The sequence below is a fragment of the Cydia amplana genome, chromosome 14 (assembly GCF_948474715.1).
Source record: "Cydia amplana chromosome 14, ilCydAmpl1.1, whole genome shotgun sequence".
In the NCBI taxonomy this organism is placed as follows: domain Eukaryota; kingdom Metazoa; phylum Arthropoda; class Insecta; order Lepidoptera; family Tortricidae; genus Cydia; species Cydia amplana.
Genome location: NC_086082.1, coordinates 16522758 through 16547659, shown reverse-complemented (window position 1 = coordinate 16547659; position 24902 = coordinate 16522758). Strand labels below are relative to the sequence as shown.

Here is a 24902-nt window from a genome sequence, read left to right as displayed (position 1 = left end):
TCAGTATTGTTAATAATTTCAATCTTGTCCAGTCCATGTCCATAGTTCATCGCTGTTGCTGCGTTGCGCTGTTTATTATTCTAATTTACCTACCTATATTAAAATATTCTCCAAAAACTTAGGTTGGAGTGCAAACATGTTTACTTTGAAAAGAAATATCGTATATAACAATAATTTTAGTAATATACAATATATTTTAACACAGCACTGAAAACGACTACTGCACATGACCGACTTTATTATGAATAACAACTTCGTAAATATCCGATGCTAAATGAATGTTTACAAAATAACTTTAGTTCAATCAGATCCAATACGACTGTATTATGTATAAGTATTTTGAGTTTTATTTATTTGATTGCCTACTGGTTAGGGATATAAGATTATTACATCAATTACATAAACTGTGTACTTTTGAAGCCATACGTGAAGTACATATTTGCAAAAAGTATTATGCATTAAGTTTTATATAGTATCTCTCATACAAACAAATTTTTTTAGTTAGTAGATGTTAATATAGTTACTAATTTTTAAAATTGTCTATTCCAGGTAAATACACCGAGCTGACCGAGCGAATAGTGCCATTTCCGAATTAATACAAGGAGAGGTGGTGGTGGTAAGATAGATTGTTAATTATGTAATGTTTTGAAAGAGACTTTATCTTTTTATCTTAGAGATCAAGTTAAGCCATGCGAGTACGCTCTCTCCAAAACAAATAGAAGCTATGAAGCTTAGCGGACTGAGCGGACACGAGTCAGTCTTATCATTGTGAATTGAACTCTATGCTTACGATATTAATAATTCATTGGTCGTGGCAAATATGTACGTTTACTTAATCGGCCATAACCTTAAGTAAACTAAGCTTATTACGCAGTACATGATGTCTTTTGAATGAAAAGTAGATTGTCTAAGATTTCGTAATAGGTGAATAAATATATATGGCGCTAATTTACCGCCCTAGTGCAGTAACTAGCACTATACGTGCGTATGTTGAAAATGTAAAGGGCTCTATGTATTGTAAAACGTTGTACAATACATTTGTAATTCGCAACTCGTGTCGATTTAAAACAATCCCTTCGGACTCATTACGAATTTCCTAATTTTCGCATTTTTAATCGTAGAGGTTGCGGGCGCAAAAAGACCGGTCGGGCGGCCAATGCTGCGCTTTAAAGATTGCGCGAAACGTGACATGGTTGCTTTTAACATCTCATGCAACCAATGGCAGAAACTGGCCGAAGACCGACCCATGTGGCGTCGTGCTATTCATGATGGTCAATCCAAGCACGACGATGCCTGGTTTTCCTCATTAAAAGAAAAACGCATGAGGCGCCACGAGCAGGCCTCCAACCCCCGCCCACCTGGGGGAGCATACACCTGCTGCGTGTGTGGCCGAGGGATCCTCTCTCGTATAGGGCTTTACAGCCACGAACACAAGTGTCGTAACCGGGATGCTGCTTAAACATCTGACACAGATGGAAAAGGCCTATTATTATTATTACTAATAATTCCTAATAGGTTAAGCCTTCATTTACTAGTAACATACAGGGATATTGCGCGTAATGGTTGATTACAATACAAGTACATAACGAATCCATAGTTAGGTACTCGTAGTAAATAAAAAAACAAGCAACAACGGTTCCACTCCGGGAGTGCCGATAGAAGTGAAAACTCACCTCAGCGCCGCTAAAGAAGTTTTCACTTCAAAAAAAACATAAGTAGGTATACGTACAACAGCACCTGTGTTGACCATTGCCATAAGTACTTTCCATTTCACTGAGTCAATGATCGTTTAAACATTACATAACTCTAAATAGGTATATTAAATTTATGCTAGACTCTTCCGTATTATGTGGTGCGATGCAGCAAAAACCAGCGCTTGCGCACGCATAGGTACCTAAAGCGGCATTCAGAATTTGAATATAGACTGTTGATTTGATATTGACATGATGTTACTCTCTATTCTTTGCTTTTACCAATAAGATGCGTTTTCACAAATCGTTATAAGTTAATGTTTTTAACATTCTGAAATAATTCGTTTTTTCCTACTCGTATCTCGAGTATTATTGAAACTAGTAAGTAAGTGACATCAATGCGGCTGCAACGACAGAGGGCCAGGCCCTCTTAATATTGATGATGAGGAAATATATCTGCTTTTCCTGGCTAAAACTAAAAGAAATCACTGCTTGGTCGATGCAGTTAACAATCGTGTACTATTGTTTGAAAAAAAACGCTCGTAGGCGGATTTGGCCGCATACCCGTGTATTTTTTTTAATCCATTAAGCCCTAAATAAGCGCGAGCGAGATGCACTGAGAGCAATATCGTATTAACATCAAATTAGTAACAGATTTTAAATCTGAATACGCCTAGACATTGTCGTCCCTCATTGCGGTTTGCATATGGTGGTTATAACGGTACGTAGCAACGTTACAATACTTATTATTATAGTGACATAAGCATTCATATTGCTATTATGGGGGATATTCATCATCATATCATCTGCTCAACAGTCGGTTCTACGAGCAATGTTCCCCATTACTTAGGCTCACGGCACTGACTTGGCTAAATAAATGAACTTCTCAGTGGTTAATAGAGTGTATTACCTATACTACAGCAACTAGCCATAGTGCAGTAAAAATATACTGTTACAAAAGGCCAGTCAACCGACGTTTTCTTTCTTCGTATTTCATCCATGAGGATATGAAACTGTCTTAACAACAACGGCCCTACTGTTATCCATATAACCCCTCTCCATGTAATATTTTTTTTGTTGAAATTTGAACTTTAATAGCTGTCAATAGAGTTCAATAATATTGACTTCGTATTATGCGGTAAAGAGTTAAGACCAATGTGCGGCGTACATCATACACTTATGTCCGCTCTTAAATATACTTATTTACATACCACCTACACTTTTGTCACTATTCTAAAGCCGGCCACCACACGGCATAACCCTCACATGGGATAAGGGTGTCGTACGAGGCGACTAAGTCCACGAACGAAGCAAAAAGCTGTTTCGTCACAGGGGAGATGGACCTCTTAGCATTGGCTTGCAATCCATCTAGGAGAAGGATACTCCAAAATTAAATCCTGGTATGGAGTTGCCGTAAGGCGCGAGTAGGGACCAACCTGAAATAAGCGGCAGATTCCTGCAGCCGACCTGCCTCCACACGTATTGGCTCGCCTTTCCTGTGGGTTAAGACAGTGAAGCCGAGAGGGTAATGCAGGTGCTGGGCATCCCTGCGTTTCCTTAATTCCGTCCCAGGCGGTGTTAATTCTGGAGAGGTCATTGTCTCTCCGATTTGCACCATAAATCGTCTGCAATAGACGCAAAGGCCAATGGACACTTTTGTAATTTAATTAACAAGTGCGGAAAAGAAGAAATTCGAAACGATGGGCGATAAATTAAGACACGACCGAAGGGAGTGTTTTAAATCGACTCGAGTTGCAGATTACGAGTTGCACGTGTATCGTACAACGTTTTACAGTACATATGGCACTTTAAACTTTCGACATACGCACGGAAAGTGCTATTTCCCGCACTAGTTCGGGAAAGTAGCACCATATATGTACTGTAAACAAAATTTACTCACGTATACATCAATCAGAAATTAAATAAGAACATCTGTTCTTTTGCTTACGATACGGCAGAGGTCAAATTTTAAGCAAGCAGAAGCAAAGTACTAACTCAGTAGGTGCCTTTGGTTAAGAATCTTACTCATACTCACTCTCATATATTTTATTGCATTTCATGTGTACAGAGGATCTTAGGGCTAAGTACAGTTTCAACATGAACCCTCCAAGGGTATAGCAACATAACAGACTAACTTAAACTAAACATCTAGATCTCACTTAAAAATTCTTGGATACAATAATATGCTTTGCTAATTAGATACCTATCGCTCTAATTGCACTTTAAATCTACCTATTTATGTTTGTTTCCACCTGTATTGACTTTGGAATTTTATTATAAATATTGACTGACATGGCAAATGGACCAGAGATTTTCAAGACATGTTACCTTCGTCCATAACAAGTAATACGCGTAACTTAGCTATTCAATGACGTATGTGTTTACAATTTCCATAGACATACAGCGTTTTTCATTTGAGCTAAGTACACTACTTAAGCTAAAGTTGCCAAGGCTTAGCTAAAACTAACATTTGTACATAGTTGACTGACCAATCGTAACTCTTATTGCAATGGTATAAGATCTACTAAAAGTCAATTTAATGTGTCGTTGTTAGTATGAAGGTTTGTTTATGTAACGGCTGTCTGGAGGTTACAAAAGCCTCTGAAGTGACCATCGCACTTGTGCGCGAAGCGAGGGGCCTACGATTTAATGAAGTGATTTAGTATTTAGATTTTATGATTAAGCTTTTATTATGTGCAAAGCAAAGTGTAGACGTTTAGATAGCTATAGATAATATCTATCTAGTACAGAAAAATTCAACACGCAGACGCTGAACCCCATCTAAGCGCATCCAATGCATCTCGCATTGAACAGCGAGACGAATGCCTGCGCGCGCGGCGCCGCCGGCCCGCTGTGACCGCCGGCATTGGCCATTTCGGATCAGCTACTATAGAACTTGAAACTACCGTGTCATTACAACAGTTGCCTACAGGTGCACCTTTTACTAGAAAAGGATTCGAACCCTACATGTGCGGACAAAAGTACAAGTGAAATGCATTCGCGATTAATAACCAAATGTCATTTAGTAGACCAATATTCAAACTTATATTTTGACATCAAAATGATATCAGAGACTTAAAACTAACATTGTACACTGTAACAACACTGAAAAAGGTGAACACTCAGCATAGGTACTTAATGCCAGTTAAATTTAAACATCAGTTTAAATAAGCGTCTCGATGTCAGAATGGAAGTCTGAATTGCCCTCCTTGCCACTACCGACTAAGCTAGTAGTAGGTCGTTCACTATTATCAGAGATTTGGAAACATAAAATGAAGTAAATTGCTTCGTGAGAATAGATATCATAAGTTTTCATAACATAAGGCTGATCCGCGAATTTTGTTTTATTACAATGCTTGACGACATTATTTGAAAGTCTAAAGTTTCCCAGAAGGCTTAACGATGGCACCATGACCATAATGTGGACCCCAGCTGCGTTCGGATTTGTTCCCAACGCTAACCTGCTACTCACTTCTAATATACAGTCCAAGCATCCAGGGCTATAACCGCGAAAATCGAAGTTGGCAAATTGCGGGCATCTTTCTCTGTCACTCTAATTACGCCTTCATTGGAGTAAAATAGAAAGATCCCCGCAATTTGCGAATTTTGGTTTTCGCGGTAGCCCCTCAGTTCTCTAACTTTTTTGGTGACGGAACCCTTTTGAAAAGCGAAATATTTGACGGAGCCCCAAATTAAAAAACACCGTTTTTCACCATGGACCAGTACGGATATGATGGTCGTTCTTGTCTACGTGACAGCGTGATAAAACGGTGTCCGTCACTTTCTTTCCCACGGTGTTAAACAGTGACAGTTATTTTATCACGTGGATAAAGATGGATAAAGCTATCCATAATAGGCTGGCTGATATACCTATAGAAGAAGTGGCTTTTTTTCTTATTATTACCTACAAATGTATTCTCGCGGAGCCCCAACAGAGGCTTTGCGGAGCCCTAGGGGTCCGCGGAACATACTTCGAGAATGGCTGCCGGGCATAGCCATAGCGATTAGCCAATCATTTTCTTCCTCTAGCTCTTCTGTCATTTTTTTTTTTCTTTATAAGTACTTATATACCTATCGAAGTTACATTTATAATGGTATGTTGAGGCGATTGCCAGCTTAGCTATGAAATAAAAGCCCAGCGGGAGCCATTGTATACCGACAGCCGGAAACATAACATAAACCAGCGCTAATCTCATGCGTTACGCAATATTGTTTTAAATTTAAATGACAAGTCGAATGGGGTCATTGGATTGTGACCTATGGGTGGTAGGCGTTACGGAGTAAATACTTATCAAGAGTAATCACTACATGGTATAAAACAAAGTCGCTCACCGCTGTCTGTCTGTCCCTATGTATGTTTAGATCTTTAATACTACGCAACGGATTTTGATGCGGTTTATAGATAGTGATTCAAGAGGAAGGTTTACCTGCGTATCATTTGCTAACCCGTGCGAAGCCGGGGCGGGTTGATAGTAATTATTAAACAAATAAAGTACATATACATTTTTTTGCAAATTAAATATGTACATTGAGGTATTCATAACTACATAGTAGGTAACTAAACCCCGTTATCATTATTAATGTCGCAGTTCATTGAAAACCAGGATTGGCAAAAATCTGTAACTATGTAAAATCTTATACCTTTAAACGAGCAATTCTTGTATATACCTATATACGTATATTTCGGGGATCTCGGAAACGGCTCCTACGATTTCGATGTTTCCTATATGGGGGTTTTCGGCGGCGAAAAATCAATCTAGCTAAGGCTAAGTCTCATCTCTGTGAAAACGCGTATTTTTGAGTTTTTATGCTTTCCGAGCAAAGCTCGGTCTCCTTTTAAATAACATCGCTTATAAAAATCAGTCTCAGTAACTACCGTAATCCTAAAAATACCGCTGTCGCTGCATCCAACGTTCAAGTTAGCGGATTATCAATTTATTCCAAATCACCTTTTAAATATCACCGTACAAAAACTGTCACGGGCAATCTCCATTTTGTTTTTGCCGCCATTCGAGATACTTTATACGAGCAGAGTCTTCCGCGTGCCGGTTTAATGATGTTTTTTATCGTTCACACATTGTCCGATGTATTGGTTGCCGATTATCGGTTGACGTTGACATTTTATAGCTTGACTATGGAATTTGTCGTCGTTGTAACAGGAAAAGCGCTCTTTTATTTGGTTTTGATATATTATGGTTGCTTTGGAGTTGTATCCTTGAGTTTTAAAAGGCATCTTTCTCTGTCAAGGCAAACGAAGAGAAGAGTATATAATATGTCCGTTTCTTTTATACGTTTGACATAATAATTAGTTGTATTTAGAATAAAATTAACGTTTTGGTTACAATTCCCGCACAATACGAATTATAGAAACAAATATCTACTAGTCATAATCATAATATAATTTTTTAAACATTTTATACGTTTACAATTTTTTTTACATCAATGTCAAAGTTTCCGCAAAACAGTTCTTAGGTTGTTACTTGTTACCAGTTAAATTAATTACAATTTAAAATTAAATATATTAAAAACGGGTCACTCACGTATTTTAAGTCGAAAACGCTCGACATGTTTCACTTCGTACCGAGGAGTTCATCAGGAGCTTGCGTTAACGGTGACGCACCGGCGCAGACTGCGGGCCGCAGCCCTCCCGCCCGATGACTCGGATGATTTATTTGTTTTATGCTCAGTGAAGCAATCAAGCCATTTCAAATAGACCCACATTCCTATCCACTCGCAATCAGCAGTCCAGGACATCCTGGAACGGGTACAAATACCCGTATAGGAGCGAGTACAAATACTCGGTATCGTTCAATTAGCTAGATGCGTTGATAAGGTGCTAGTCAGTTGATAAGGGGTAAAAACTGACTTAGGTACACCGTAAAAGGTGATAGGAGTTGATGCATTCCAAAGGTACACGTGTGAGAATGTTGATTAAATGTTTTGTATAAGTATATAGAAATACTTGACACTATGTTTTGCTCTGGTTTTAGCTCACGGCGTGTGTGAAGTAAAAAAACGGTTGTGCGGGCTGAGAATAAATAAGGGGACCACTAGTTCGATTTTATTTATCAATTATTATAATCAAATCAAATGAATCTCTAACAAAATTCTTCTACCCTACCATGGCCTAGTTTTATTTAATCTTTTAATTTTTTTTTACGGTGTACGTATAAACGCTGCAAAGTTTTGAAGATGTTACTTGAAAAACAAAATATTTTGGTATCGTCTTGGGTCGTCCCATTCGTTTTTCGTCAAGTTCTTAAATTAGTCCTATTCGGCTTTCGTCACCCATTCTACATTCGTCACAATCGTCGGTGGCTTTCAATGTAGAATGCGTGACGAAAGCAGAATAGGTCTAATTTAAGAACTTGACGAAAAACGAATGGGACGACCCAAGACGATACCAATATTTTTACAATAGGTATTGTTACGGTACGACACGTCTCACCCACCTGGAGGCTTGGTCTTTTCCATTTCCAAGCCAGGACATATTTTTCAATAAATAAAAAATAGCTTTGTTTAAAATATAATACCATGAGAACCATATGCAATAATATACATATCCTTTCAAGCAGGTAGGTACCTAATGACAATCTTGTAAAATAGGTATTATTAATTAGTAAACTTGACCTATTCTACATTTATACTTCTTTTTTGTGCCTTATTTTTTTATTAAATGTCTTAGTGTCTTATGCGGTTCGCACACCGCCATCCTATTTAATTCTACCTCAATACGGGACCGGTTAGGCAACCAGTAAATCCTTGTACAGTCGGCCACAAAAGTAGTGTATCAGACTATGCGAGATATGAGTATGCGTCAAAAGTATCTAATAAAATCTATTTTTTAATAAAAAAAGATGTATTTAATAGCTTAACAAAAAGAGATATCTCTCAATATGTAGAATAATTACTAGACTTTTATAAACCGGGCCAAACAAGAAAGAAGGCCTAGTTTCCCGTTTTGGGTTTGAAGGTCAGAAGTCGTTTTCGTAAACACTAGTACCTACACGAATTTTGAGATTAGTTGCCAAGCGGACCCCAGGCTCCCATAAACCGTGGAAAAAAGCCGGAACAACGTGAGGAAGATGATGATGTACATACATTTGAATGCGAACTGTAAAGATATATCTGAAATATTAAAATGAAAATTAAATGATATCTAGAGATAAAAAGCTTTCAAAGGTGTCAACAAAAAAAACGTGACCGATATTGTAGCGGCCTTCGGTGTATAACATATTATTGTAGGTGACTGTACAAACCTATAAATATGGCCGTATGATAGAATCTTTATACAACTGTCGTCTAGTTATCTTTGGATAAAGTCGCCGACATGTCGGTCAAAATGGAGACTTGTTGAATTACTGGGTCGCTTGATAGGGTTCAGTCGTTTGCTTTCGCAAAAGGAAAACTTAATTAGTATCTCTTAATTTTTTTTTTTTTTTTTTTTTTTTCAAATTCAAATCTCTTAATGGAACTTAGGTTTTTTGATGTAGGCAGCAATACATCTGCATACCTACAGTGGGCCACGCCAAAAATACCTTGTCAAAAAAAAGTTTTTCACAAATAATCATTAAAATTAAAACTATTTCTTGTTGTTATTCTGTCCGGTCAGCCAAGAGACAATAGTAGCATAGTTTGTTAGAAGACATTGTCCACCACCTTCTTCTGACACGCTTGGTAGACGACCCTCTATGGAAAGGGTTTATAAGTTTCACAAAAAAGCGTGTTTGGAGAATTTAAATGCCTAAAAATAAAACCATGGCAACGAGTGACAAGAAAAAGTTGATAATACGAGTAATAACATACATTTGCGTTTGTGTATCAAAGCTAAAGTACAAGAATATTTTTAAGATAATACGTTTTGTTTAAGTTAAATTATTATAGCTATATATATTTAATGTGCTGTTTTGTAAAAAACGTTTAACTAAGAAAAATATTCAACGTGTTCTTGGGCCACCCTATAATGTAGGACTAGGTCCTACCCTAAGGTCTAGGTACTAACCTAGAAATATGAAATGTAGAACGTTATTTTGATTTCATGACTGGTGATATGATGAAAAATTTTAACTGTAACAATTAATTATCTATTCGTACGTACGTACGTATCATGTCATTGATGTTTCAAACAATAGGCACATCATCTATTGTAGTATTAGGAAAGGAAGCCACTTCCTGAGGTCGTAACAGTCAATTACTTAACAAGACGAGACGTAAGTTTATCGGAGCGCGAACACTTGCGAAATATGTACATCAGCCACTGAACGTAGTAACTGGTACAGTCAACAATAATGACATCAATAAATTGCTTTAGATTAAAATTATATTTAAGCTTCGAAATAAATTAAAAGTGGAAAAATTCACTGTCTTGGGTGGGACTCGCAGACGTTTCCGCTTAATACAAAATTAAAATTATATTTGTACGGCTATTTGAAAAAGCTCGTGGCTAGGACTACTTGAATAAAGAATGATTTGAATTTGAATATATGTGACGTTATCTATGAAATGGGACCTTATTGTCGATGGTGCTAACGCCATTATAAAAGATGCTCCGATATAAATATAATGCCGCGCGACTTTGTGCAGCGCAAGCGCCATCGACAATAAGGTCCCTTTTCATAGATAATGCCCCATATGTTCTTCGATATTATACGCCTTTCTTGTCACTCGTCGTTGACATATTTCTGGGAACTTAAAGTATGTATTAAAATTACACACTCATATATTGCATTTACCATTTACCTAGCGTTTTTGACCATCTACAAAGTTTACATATTATCTTTGTATAATGTGCATGTAACAACATTTGGCCCGATTCGAACTTTAAGATACATGAAATATTACGTATAGATACGATATGGATTAGATATGTCAGTGTCAAAAATGACGATTCTAAATGAGGATCGGGCCGATTGTTTCTGACAAAAGTCATTAGGTACGTGAATTAACCTATACATACGTAGGTCTAATTCACATCTAACACAACACATAAGTGAAGTGCTAAGAAATTAATGATATCAGCCTAATTCTGTACACGTGAGCAACTGACATTTACGTGACATTCACGTTCTACTATACTTGGCTTATCTAAGAATAGATTCTTAATATCAATGTATGCAAATGATGTTGACTTGTTGACTGTACAGACGGGATACGAATGTAAATCGGTTGTATCGGAAGGGCAGGGCGTGTGCATTGGACCGAAATAATTCCTTATTGTTAAGAATTATTGCTGTGAGTTCAACTCGTGTTGATAAGCGGAGCGGAGAGCGGTAGAGGTACTATAAGAAGGCTTAAAACTTGAGTTGACTTCTTGATTTTAACCACGGGGCGACCATACCAACCAAAAACGTGACGTCGGAAAATTTTCGGATACTTACTTTTGTTATTTTTGCATGGGTAACCATGTAAGTATATTTTCCTGAAATTTCCGAGAAGTTTTTACCTTTCGGATACCTGCCGCAACTTGCATATTTGTAGGAAGACCTAAATCAATGACGTATTTTTAGCACATTAGGCCAAAGTTAAATCCTTAGTTACATTATACTGCAGTGTAAGCATTACATTGTAATTTACAATCTATGTAACATATTCAGATTTATTTATTACAGTTTTGATCTTATTTTGATATTTGATACGAACCTGAGTATTGCTCACGCGAAATGAAGTGAAAGTCGTGCGTGATAATTATGCCCGTCAATCACCAAGACATCGTCAAGGTGGTATCAAAACCAGTTACCAAACCAAATTGTTAAATTAGGATCTACCTTATACGACTACATGCCTCCGACAGATTTCTTAACCTTTTGGACGCCAATGACCGATATATCCGCACCGTAGGTTCAACGCCAAAGACCGATTAATCGGTCACAGACCATAGAGCAACATCGACCTACGTATATATAAAGTTCAACTTCAGTTTTGACACTTCAATGATGTGGCGTCTGAGTGACAGCTTTTGTGTTTGACACGGCGTGGAAAAGGTTAAGAGTAAAAGACATAAACGCGCCCACTAGCCGCGCAATCGCTACCGCTTATCCTTGAGAAATCGCTATCGCTTATCCACTAAGCACTCCATGATTGACATACGTAAAGCCAACCAAGATCAGATTCGGTTCATTCGCCACTACAATAGGATCAGTATAGTCAGGTCAGCCGAGTAAACCACAATGGTGTAAGGTGATGTGAATTTGGATTTCATTGTGTTCGTGGGAACGGATAAGGTAAACTACTGGGTGGTCAGGGAATTCATAATAGTCGAATGGTCGTAATGTACTAGGCTGGTAATTGTGCGTCACATTGGTACCTACCGAGTGTGTTGGCTAAAGTGATATAGTTCTTGCTTACTACTGTACTGTAGCGTGTATTTTATAACTTACCTATATTGTGTGTGTGTTACTAGTATGCAATATGACTTAAATATTGCATACTAGGTAGTTAACATGTATATTTTCAACACACCAACTGGTAAAGGCTCTCTTGATTGTTCAAAAACCGATAGCAAGTTGCGTTTTATTCACATGTGAGGCAAAGTAATCAAATGCAAATTTTGAGTTGTATTCTTATGTTTGCTGGTCGAATTGACTTTTAAATGATGATTTTGAATGATAAATATTTAATAATCTTTTATAAGGAATCTTTCGCTTGCTCGGGTATCAATAATAGCACGAGCGGTTAAACAACAACTTTGCCCCCTTGTGAAACAAATAACTATTTATAACTTGCATGGAATTTACGCTTTTTGCTTGCTTACAATAACGGTACAGCTGTCATAATAGTTAAATCACGAGTAAAATAGTTGCACAAAATTCGATAGTGTAGTAATTTTGACCAGAAGTGAAAACAGTAATATATATGTTTCAAATATATTATTTAAGCACTTCAATCTTATTGTCCATAAAGAGACTAAGTATTAAGTATCATTAAAAAATCGTTGAAGAAAATCAATAGTCCGCTAAGTATTATTTAATTGTAATTAATTATAGGTAATTTAAACTGGAATACGAAAAAAGAAATGATAGGAATAAAATAAAACAATATGAAAATTGAATGGACAGAAAGAATGATATTAATAATATCATATATTATGTCTTGTCCGCATACAGATAAAACGTTTATTCGTCGGGAGCTTTTTCTAGCTAATTTAAATATCTTGCGTACAAATGATGCTATTTAAAAATTTAAATGCGATCCCGATCGACGATCGATGTTGTACGCATATTTTGCCATTCATTCAGCTTCCAATGTTAGGAGTATCAGGTTTCCGTTGTAATATTTTGATAGTTATTTTTAAGGCACATGTAAAAATGTGTTTTTATTATTATCTTCCCTAGAAAACTAGGTAAAACAATCCCCCATAATTCCTGATCATATCCCGAACTACTCTATAGAGTCCATATGTATACTAAGGGTCTCTATTGTTTCCCAAATAGTTTTAAGTCATAATGTATTATTTTCCCGCATTTTCGTTAGTCATAATTTATTTGGTTCAGAAACGCGTCACTTTTCAGGATTGCCATAAAACAAACCTTTTTTAAGGTTCCGTAGCCAAATGGCAAAAAACGGAACCCTTATCGATTCGTCATGTCTGTCTGTCTGTCTGTCTGTCTGTCCATCTGTCTGTCCGTCCGTATGTCACAGCCACTTTTCTCCGAAACTATAAGAACTATACTGTTGAAACTTGGTAAGTAGATGTATTCTGTGAACCGCATTAAGATTTTCACACAAAAATATAAAAAAAAACAATAATTTTTTGGGGTTCCCCATACTTCGAACTGAAACTCAAAAAATTTTTTTTCATCAAACCAATACGTGTGGGGTATCTATGGATAGGTCTTCAAAAATGATATTGAGGTTTCTAATATCATTTTTTTCTAAACTGAATAGTTTGCGCGAGAGACACTTCCAAAGTGGTAAAATGTGTGTCCCCCCCCCCTGTAACTTCTAAAATAAGAGAATGATAAAACTATACAAAATATACGATGTACATTACCATGTAAACTTCCACCGAAAATTGGTTTGAACGAGATCTAGTAAGTAGTTTTTTTTTAATACGTCATAAATCGCCTAAATACGGAACCCTTCATGGGCGAGTCCGACTCGCACTTGGCCGCTTTTTTTATTTTTTATTGGGGGGAAAATGCATTCCGCATACCACACGGGTGCGAGGGGTGACCCGAGTGGTTATGTCGGACTCCCGTCTAGGCTAATGAGGCCCACGGTATACCCACTAAAAACCCCCCATATGCCGCCTCGCCGTCCTATTGGTGGGGTTACGGGAACGCTTGCGTACTAATCCGCGACCCCACCGGCGACAGCCGCCTACGAGCGGCTCCTTCGCGAATGCCCGAAGACCCTTCACATTAGGCGCGCCAGATGGTTCGACGCGCCTTCCTCCTCGGCCTCCGTTCTGCACTGTAGCGGACCCCCCCGAGCCCGCCACAAGGAAGCCACGGACGCCAGAAAATTCCCCGGCGCCCGGCGACAGATCAGGTCTATGGTTCTGCCGCAAGACCACAACTCGGCTGCAGAGGATAGGGAGAACGGCACTTCGTAAGACCGACACTCCTCTTCCTCTGTAGCCCCACCAACGCCGCTACAGCGGAACGGCCCCGCCAAGTTCGCAGGGGATAGGGAGAGTGGCGTATCGTAATACCATCACGCCTCTTCCCCTGCGATCCCACCTCGGCCGCCGAAGATAGGGAGAACGGCTTACCGCAATACCGACACTCCTCTTCCTCGACGGTCCACCTCCAACGCGTCACAAGCGGGCTTAACAAGACCACTTGGAGCGTCCTCCTCGGGCCAACCCGCACCTCAAACAGGCCGGCCCTGGTTGCCTCTTCGCTTCACCGTGAACGGTTACTAAGCCCCTTCACCACTACAAGGTGAGCAACCTGCGGGGGGCCATAAAACAAACCTTACCTAGCCCATATATAGGATAACCTGAAGAAAATCCTGAAAAGTTTTAAGTTTTATGACTAATGATAATAAGACAAACAATACATTATGACTTAAAACTTTATGGGAAACAAAGGGACTCCGTAGACTAACCCTCAGTGTGGGAACATGCTTGACTTTTAGCTTAGCTTTCACTCTTTATCATTAAAGTATTAGTCGCGTGACACTCAGACATTACAAAATAAATATGTTTATTTTTAACGGATCATTGACATAATTTTGGTCAAACTTCGCTTAACATTTTTAAATTAGCACACAAATTATCGGTTTTAATCTCCCATAAATAAAATAGATTAGATTACCAGATATTCTTTCTATTAAGAGGAAAGGGGACAACCGCTTTTCCATACAAACGTAGTCCCCATTTTCCCCTCTGGTTATTGACATTATAGAACATATTTTTCAAAAATTTGATATTTATTGAGTGCCCCTTCGTTTGATTAATGGATTTTTTTATTGTTGTAAGAGTTAGGAGCCAAAAAAAAATTAATACAAATATTTAAAGTTTTTTTACACATTTTATAATTATCAATCGATACATCGCCGCCGTTTTCATTTCCCATAAATAACACCGATTACATTAATTACCAGATATTCCAACTATTAACCCACTACTATTTATTGGTTCTAGAACCGATAATTACATACTGAGCATATTAACAAAATATTTATGGTAAAAACTGCATTAGCATACGCCAAGTTAGGAATAAAATAAGATTAATTTATGTTGGTTCCATTTTGGGAGGTGGACTTTCGAAGCACGAGCGTGGACGAGTTTTTTTATCACATTTTAATGTTAACATTATAATTTGAGCGTTTTCTTAATTTAGGATTAGTATAAAACGGGTCTGATTAATAATCTATACTAATAAATAGGACACAATTTTTTATTTGATGATTTAGTAATAGATTTAGTAATTCATAAAAATATGATTAAATTTCAAGTTAAGTTCCTTTTAAGTAAAACTGTCAATAATATATATAAATCTTCCCAAAAACAAAATTCGTCGAATAAGATTTACAAAAAAAAATAACAAAAAATAGTGATATTTTTATTAATTGTAATAAAATTTATTCTTATTCTAGTTAAAAAAAATTGTAGTGCGGTAGGGTTATTTTTAGAAATCTAGTCCAACAAAGCTTTAATTTTCAAGCCAGTAACCAGAAAATTATGCAACTGGTCGGCGTGCGTAATAAGAAGTGTGCGCCTAGGAGCCAATCGTGCGTTTCTCATTACTTTCAATTATCCACAGACCATAAACACTCATAAAAACGTGAGTTTGCACACTACATTAATTATTAATTTCTGTACTTTTTAAGTAGGTACATCGGTTCACACCTTTTTTGGTTTGTATGTGAGGCTTTGATGAGCTTTTGTTTCATGTTTCCTTTTTTATATCATATGATTGAGTTGTAGTTATTTTACGGGTATTATTTACATAAATACGATAGCGTGTTACGTATCTATAATTTTCCATAATGTAAATAACAACTGGGAACTTATTATGTTGTACATATTAATCAACTACACTAGAGGTAAAAAAATTACACTACGTGGCACAAACAATACGTGCATTCAGTTGTAAATATGTACATAATAATATGACTTCTGAAGCTAATTTGTTTATTCTAAAACAGCGTCAGGAAGCTAAGCAGTAGGTACAATAAAAACATCAACAGTTACTTTGAAAATACAGGCTTCAGTTACTTTGAAAATACAGGCTTCAATTTCCATAACTACACAATATTACATTATGGCACTAATTCACATAACCTCCCCTATTACCCACGAGTATTCGCACGTCATAGCCTATAATTTAAAAGTCATAACATGTACCAAAACGTACCGGCATCTTGACAGATCTACAAAGAAATCTTGAACAAGCAAAAATCGATTTTAAGGCTTTAATGTTTAGATTCAAAATGAAACTGTCACTGTAGTTTCAGTTGATTCTTTTTGCAACAAAATGGCGACTAGTGTTCAAGATCAAAGTGCAGTAACTTTCCGATAAATGCATTCTAGAATGAACTTTAATTTGATGCGATAGGGTTTATAGTTGATTGGTCTTGATGATGGTATTTTGTTTTATTTTTTAATGATGATGAGGTATTGATGGTAAGTTAGAGACGTGAGAGCACTGTGTTTGAACTTTGCGGTTTGTGGACGTAGAGGAATGCAGTTGGATATTGAATATCACTTGTGTAAGTTGTGTATTAACGAATTGACGTATTACTTAGCCATGATTTAATATTTACGTGATTTATTACGTGATAACGTCTTATAAATCGATAAACACCGGTAGCATGCACGAAAAAGACTCACGTTGTGGACAGATCTCCATGGTAGGTAACGTTGTAGACAGATCTCCATGGTAAAGTTACGCCCCCGATAATAATTGAATAATAATTCAATTCAATTCATAAATAAAAGTATGCAATTTTTCATCAATGTTTTCTTATGACGTTATCACGCAAAATTATCCTCCGTAAACCGACTTTACCAACCATATTTTTTTTACGGAAGTTATAACTTGACTTTTAATAAGTGCAGTTTATTAAGTAGTTTAATACTCTAAAAAACTTTTTTATACTACGTCGGTGGCAAACAAGCATTCGGCATGCCTGATGGTAAGCAGTCTCCTGCTTTGCCTTGCCTTGTGATCAAATTTTAAATACAATATGTATATATGCCCCTTCCCCCGCTCCGCCGCTTATCGGCTCCCCTTCGGTAATATGAACCTGATAAACTCAACTGGCCGCGTAGCCAAGACGCCAATCGCTTACGCTTCGTAGCGATCGAAACGCAACTGTCACTGTCGCACTAATATGGAAGAGTGATAGAGAGACACAAAGCGTTTCGTTGTCGAAGCGATAGCGATTGTAACCTTGGCTAGGCCGGCTGTTTCCATAAATTCTTAATAGTATGTAGAAAAGAATTATTAGACTCGCATTTTTAGTAGATTGACAAGTAAATCTAATCGGAATTCTAACGATCCCGTTCAAGCATACCTTCTAGTCAAGCCCATACGTTACGTTTTTTTCTGCTAAAACACGTTTTATGAAAGCGGGGCATAATATATCTACTCTCGAGATTTAGAAGTGCACGAGTCGTATTCTGATTCTTATAACGGGTTATGAAACTTATGAGTTTGTTATGGATATGATCGTGTCAAAAGAAGTGTTTCTCGTTGAAAAAATTTCACTTTTGACACCGCTGGTGTCAATTTTCTTGATAAAATGAGTGACATTCGCCGCCGCATTGCCGCCGAAATTATTAAATTCATTCCGTCAATCATTTTATCAAGGATATTGACAGATAAAGCGGCGACAACAACGACGCCGCAACAGTATTGCAGTTGCAGTTGACCTCCGAACATCACCTTTCTTTTGTTTTACTTACTTTCTGTAAAAAGTGCGCATTCACCTGTCAATATAAAACGCCCTGTTATTATTGTGCCTGGGTATTGCTCTACAAAGTGGTTTTATACTTTGTTTTGTGTTGTACACTCAAGAGCAATGAAAACAGGTCACGTTATAGAGATTTCCATACAAGCTGACTCGTTTAATTGGTTTTGAGTGTAGAAAAGCACCTTTCCACGCTCCAAAACACGCAAGTTATCTGTTCTTTAAGTTCCTTTATATTACTAAGACTTTAGATTGAAATAGATTTTATAAATGTAGGTACATTTATTTATTTAATCTTTATTGCACACAAGAAAAACTAATCGTACAAAAGGTGGCCTAAATGCCAATAACATTCTCTACTAGTCAACCTTAGGGCAAAGCAGAGTTGCGCTCCAAAAAGTGAAGCGTAAGCGCTTTTCTCCAAGGTAAGCCTTGTGACAAATTGTACAAGTTGCCTTTAATCGCACCTGGCGGTCTAGCATAAGTTGCGTTCTTGCGCGCGAGTCCATACTTGAAGTCGAGCTTGATGTAGGAGTCGCGCGCGAGAACGCAACTCATGCTAGACCGTCTGTTATGAACAACTCTCGAGTACCATTCGGATTCCTTAAAAAAAACTCCTACCTGTTTCCACGTCATGATTAAAAAATACCGCTGCTAACTAGATGTCAGTCTTTAAAAATCTAAAACACTTAAGTTATTGAGAAATAACGTATGTATAGCACGCGCCTCTTAAAGGTACATAATTGCTTTTACGAAGAAAAACTAACGCCATTTTTACGATACCTTACATTTCCCTCTATAGACTTAGAAGGGAAAAGGCGTAACTGCCTACGACTTTTATAACAAATATAGTTGTTAAGTATTTAAGCAGATCAACATTCCAAAGTTATATAAGTTGTAGGTACATGGACTCTTGTACGGTAGCTACATAACTTATGTTCACGTTATGTTTAAAGTACCTAGCAACTGCTAACTACTTCGTGATTGGAAAACGAATGAAAATTGTTTACGTTAAGTACGTGAGTGATTTAGTTGAGTTGTGAATTAAATAAAACATGTCACTTAATTTCATTATATTTGAAGCGACTTTTCCATCGACCACACTAGCCCGAGTATGCTCAGAATCAGTGTTACCATGTTGGTATTTATCATATAGTCTGTCAAACAACTTTGTCAGTAGAAAAAGGCGCGAAATTCAAATTTTCTATGGGACGATATCCCTTCGCGCCTGCAATTCATTCATTCTGTTTTCATTTGCCGCTTTCTTCTACTGACGGAAATTGCTTGACAGAGTATAATTAATGTGAACCATAAACTACATTGTCATTTTTTTTTTCAGTGATGGTGTGAGCGCATGTCGGCGGTGCTCGAGGCAGCGACGCGCGGCGACGCGGCGCGGCTCGCGAGCCTCCTGCGCGCGCAGCCCGCGCATTGCGATGTCGTCGACGAGGTGAGTTCATTGTGCGATAGATGGTGCTGTAACGGTTGTGGCGATTCCTACATCGCGCTAACGAAATGTCGACGTAAAATCCTTAAATAACTCGAGTAATTATTTGAACTTGAGACTTGAGATGATTCAGTAATGTAACAGTGTAAAAGCACGACCGCGCAGTTTCATGCGCTCGCAGTTCGCGCATCGTGATCTGAGTCGTCCGATAGATGGCGCTGTACCGTTAATGGCAATTCCTACATCGTGGTAGCTAAAGAAATGTCGACGTAGGATACGTTATAGGAGTACGTTAGTAGGTACTTGTGCAATTATTTCATCGACTTGAAATGTACCCATTTTAAATTAAATCCAAACATCGATCCTATGAGTTTTAACCACAATTGCACTGACAGCTTCTGAATTAAAGTCATAACATTAACAACATTTCAGCTTTACCTATTAACAACTTTAACACCCTCTTAAAATGCAATATTCCCGCGTATTTCACTCCATACAGCTGCAACATTACTTCAGTAGCCATCCAATATGGAATTGGCACCCTGTAGCGAACAAATTGATGGTTTGCGAAATTGATTCTCACCGCCCAAGCCAATCTGACCTTTATAGCTTTGAGTTAAGGTGCAACAGATCTATAATTTATGTGCGACCATTCTCTGTAACATGGATTACTTACCACAAGATCCCGTATTCGTCTTTTTCTTAGTACTTACTGCCTCTGCTCACTTTTTACATTATTTTGAGTCTTTGATTACGTCCACGACCGTTCAGTCCACACATGCGTTAAAATAAAACTGGTAGTCTCCGTACAAAGCCTTTCTCATAATTGTTGTAGATAGTGTTGTATTGTTGAGGATCTTTCATATTTTGTATTAATATTACACTTTGACTATTGACAACCTATATTTCATATAATAATTTGTAAGGACTCTATAGCGAATTTCGCAATTTCTGTTCAAAACGCTAAAGTTTAATGTTAACTTAAATGTACGGTTTAATTCGCTATTTAAGGAGCACAAATGGCACAAATGCACCGATGAGCGGCGAGCTCTATCTTGCGGAGGGAGTCTATGGATTGTACTTTCGATAAATAAAATGTAATTAATGCATCGATATTTCATGTTTTGTCGTTGAATTCGATTTCTTCGCGTGTATTATATTACGTACATAATGTGACCATTATACTTAGCCTATTCGCTATTTTATTGTTTATAACGATTACATTATTAAATTGTACAACGGGACTTAATCGCGTATCCAAGTTCTCCGAGACTACGGGGACAACGCCGTCCTCGAAACGTCGGAGGTAAATCTTAAAACTTAGATACGCGATTAAGTCCCGTTGTACAATTTAATAATGAGTAAAAATTGTGAAAGTTTAAAAAACAATAAAAATGTCACTTTTGACACAGACAGATCAGATCCATATCTAATCCAGATCTAATTCATATCCTGTTAAGTATTAAAATTAGAATATGCCTGTTAAAATTAGAATAGGCTGGCTTAGTTTTTCGTGATACTGTCCCACGTTATGCATTATCAATCATGGCTGAACGTCGTCGGCTTTTACGCTCTCCATGCAACAGCAACACTTGACTATTAGTAGATTTTATATCCTTGAAATAAGGTTTAGAAGGCTTCATATTATTTCTATTGCGCTTGATTTACTTACACAGATTACACAGTGTTCAAAAAAGTAACGCATTTTTTTACTGAGCGTCTACTGAGATAGTATGTATTCAAGGATCACATATAAATTAGATCCATATCAGGCTAATAGAACTCGTTTCATCTGCCAAACTTTTAAATTAAATAGTTTCACTATTCCGACAAAATATTTCGTAAACTTTATGGTATCATTATATTTTTCTTAGAACCCCAAAATTGCAGATTAACGCAATCGACCTCGTAACTTGATCGTTAACTTTACTTAAACCGAATCCCAGAATCACCTCATCGATCAAGATCTTAAAGATAAGAAGATTAGTACAACTAACTAAACCTCCTATCTTAATTCCTTATAAACTTTGAATATCAACTTTATTGAAATTCTAATAAGGTAGCTTTTTAAACAGCCAGTTTGGGTAAAATACAAGTTAGATCGACTGAATGGTCGAGTCCAAAACATAAAAAGACGATAAATACAACTTACAAAACCTCCTATGTAAATTCTTTATTAACTTCAAATTAAAACTTTATAATGTTTTAAATAAGGTATATTCTTAACCAGCAATTTTGAGTAAAATACAAGTTAGATTAAAAGAACGGTGATAAAATCCAGTAGCCGTTACGACGCCATTTTAATTTGTTGTCCACAAAATGGCGGATGCTAATGATTGATGTGTTTACAGTCATCATTGTCATCAATCCGAGCAAATTAATACTGATTGATTTAAATGCGTCGTTTTGATGGGTGTGAAACCAAATGGCGGATAAAATAGCGGATATATTTTGTTAAACTACCTATTACTTATTTTGCAAATGTTAATTGGCATACTTACAGCATTATAGCAAAAATCTTAAACCTCTTCATACGGTCATTAAGGTAACCGGAAATGATTTAAATTTCTGCAAAATACTTTCTGTCATTTAAAGAGATTTAGGCACCTAACTCACAACTTCCTTCTGTTTAAATGCTTTTTAAAATCCCGTTTTCCATTTGAGCCAAAAACGCCAATTGTAATTTATGTTATTGTGTAGTAACATTTAACATACCTATATATGTATTGTTCTTTAATAAAACAATGTCTGAGATCTTCAATGGTAGTTTATTTTAAAATTATATCACCTTTATAATTATTTAACATTTTTAGATACGGAGATAGATCCTATTCGTGTAGCTGTCAATAGTAGCAGAAGGCGGGGCTAGATGTCATAGCTGTCAGTCTAGTCTTATTAAGGCAGCGTTACACATATCAATGTTAAGGTTCCTTTACACACTACTACAATATGTACCTAATTAGCGATACAGGCAAGAGGTAGCGGGACAGTCTCAACAAGAGTAACTAATTGGAAATTCCACGTAAGGGTACTTATCTATCGTAGGCCTTCTGTTTGACAGCCTCATACGACAAATTTGCGGTTTTTTGCTTCGTCATTGCAAATTCTTAGTTCCCATCTGCTCTTAACCTCCTCTTCTTCCATTTTCCCTTATTATATTGGTCTCTTTGTCATTGTCATGACCTGAAAGTTGTCCTAACATCATATTTATTCCTATTCTATTAGCTATAGATTTCAAAAAGCAGCCTAGCGATTAGAGCGTGCGACTTGCAATCCGGAGGTCGCGGGTTCAAACCCCGGCTCGTACCAATGAGTTTTTCGGAACTTATGTACGAAATATAATTTGATATTTACCAGTCGCTTTTCGGTGAAGGAAAACATCGTGAGGAAACCGGACTATTCCCAATACGGGCCTAGTTTACCCTCTGGGTTGAAAGGTCAGATGGCAGTCGCTTTCGTAAAAACTAGTGCCCACGCCAATTACTGGGATTAGTTGCCAAGCGGACCCCAGGCTCCCATGAGCCGTGGCAAAATGCCGGGACAACGCGAGGAAGAAAAAAAAAAGATTTCAAAAAGCACCTCTTCTCTTTTACCCCCTTAAAGGACCTATTTAGTGGATTTTTTGGTCAATCAAGCTTTAATTTATTACCTACGCATATACATCTTTTATTTGACTAGATCCACTTCTGTCGTAAATAATAATTTATTTAAAGCGTCTCATTCACCAGCTCGATATAAGCTCTCGATTAATTATTCCGTATCGTTATCGACCGTCATCTAGGCGCATAGATGCCATTTGCATCGCTCCAACGTTAACGAGTTGATCACTCGTACAAACCAGAGGATCGACCACGAAAACCTAAATCTGAAATTTTCTTTATCTGCCTCTCTATCTCTCTTGCATGTTTGAGCGATAGAGATTAGATTTTCGGTTTTCGCGAGAGGGCCTCAGCCAGCCTAGCCAAGCTGACAATCGCTATCGCTTCGATAACGAAACGCTTTGTGTATCTCTATCACTCTTCCGTATTAGTGCGACAGTGGCAGATGCGTTTCGATCGCGACGGAGCGTTAGACAGGCCCCGTAGACAGCGTGCCAATCGCCGCCAGGGCTTCCAACTTCTATTCGTTGACATAATCGCCGCCGAATAGGTTAGAACAGTAAGCAGACAGATTAGAGATGGCTTAGTACAACTACTCCTATATTAGACTCCACAATAGCGTCTCCCGAGCGTCGGCGTTTAGTCAACTCCTTGGCTGCTGCTTGACGCAACTTTGGTGCAACCGCGCAGCAACACTAATTTCCGTAGCGTTGACTAGACACTGACGCTCAAAAGACGCTAGTGTGGAGGGTCTCCAACTTTTGATTCCACTGGATTTTCTTCTGAAAAGTTTCCCTACTTTGCTATTTACGCGCTACTGACATCATTTTGATATCACAATGTAAGTTTGAATTGACCTCCATAATTTGTTCAGAACATGACATATGTCCTCAGTTTTCCACTGGTTCCCTAAGAACTGCACTCGCCCGTGCTCGCAACACCAAGAGGAACAACTAGTCGTTAACGTACTACAAAATAACTGGTTCAGAGAACTTCAGAGTCTTCAGACCGGTTCTGTCGGCCATTGTGGTGTCTGTTCATATTTTAATGAATACTGTTTCCATCATATTTTATATTGACTTTCATTGAGAACTTGATTTTGCTGTAGTGCATAGTGGTAGTATTTAGAGCACATATCCGATTTATATTTACAGTTTTTATAAAAACTTAAGTTTTTTTATGCAAGTCGGTGGCATACAAGCATACAGCTTGACTGATAGCAAGCAGTTACTCTAGCCTATTGACGCCTGAAACTCCAGTACGGCTAATACCTCGACTTTGACACTGAAATATGCGCGTAACTTTCTATACATCTCGCTCTCATTAATATGCCAGTACCAGCGAGATGCATAGACAGTAAGTTACGCACACGCTAGGGAATTATGTCAGTGTCGAGTTAGTTGTCAAACTCGTGGTAAGGCTACAGGGGTGTCACAATAATTGGCACATGCACTTTACCGACTCGTTAGAACCTCTATAGTCCTTTTATGATATATGTACCAAAATAAGAAAAATACGTTGGTAGGTCTTATTGTGTAAGACACGATAAGGCAGAAATAAGAATGTAATATCAGAATTTATGTAAACATGAATAAGTAAATGACATTATTTGTTCCTACTATGAGTAGGTACATCTAGGTAGACTATAATGATTAACATCAGAGTTACGACAAAATACAGGTGTTAAATATTAAAATCCGTTTATAAGTACTCGATATCTTAAAAATTACTTATTAATCGAACTACGTATACTTGACTTATTCACACTATAAATATAAATATTTATCCCACTCCAATAGATGT

The 24902-nt window shown here is 37.5% G+C and overlaps 1 protein-coding gene across 1 annotated transcript in view; it reads left to right on the top strand.

The window, feature by feature from the left end:
- The window catches only part of LOC134654258 (ankyrin repeat domain-containing protein 6), a 104920-nt gene that overhangs the window by 61359 nt on the left and 18659 nt on the right, over positions 1 to 24902 (top strand). Inside the window, exon 2 of the mRNA XM_063509725.1 lies at positions 19393 to 19503. Coding sequence (XP_063365795.1) covers positions 19408 to 19503 — 96 coding nt within the window. The 5' untranslated portion in view covers positions 19393 to 19407. The remainder of the gene's footprint in view (positions 1 to 19392; positions 19504 to 24902) is intronic.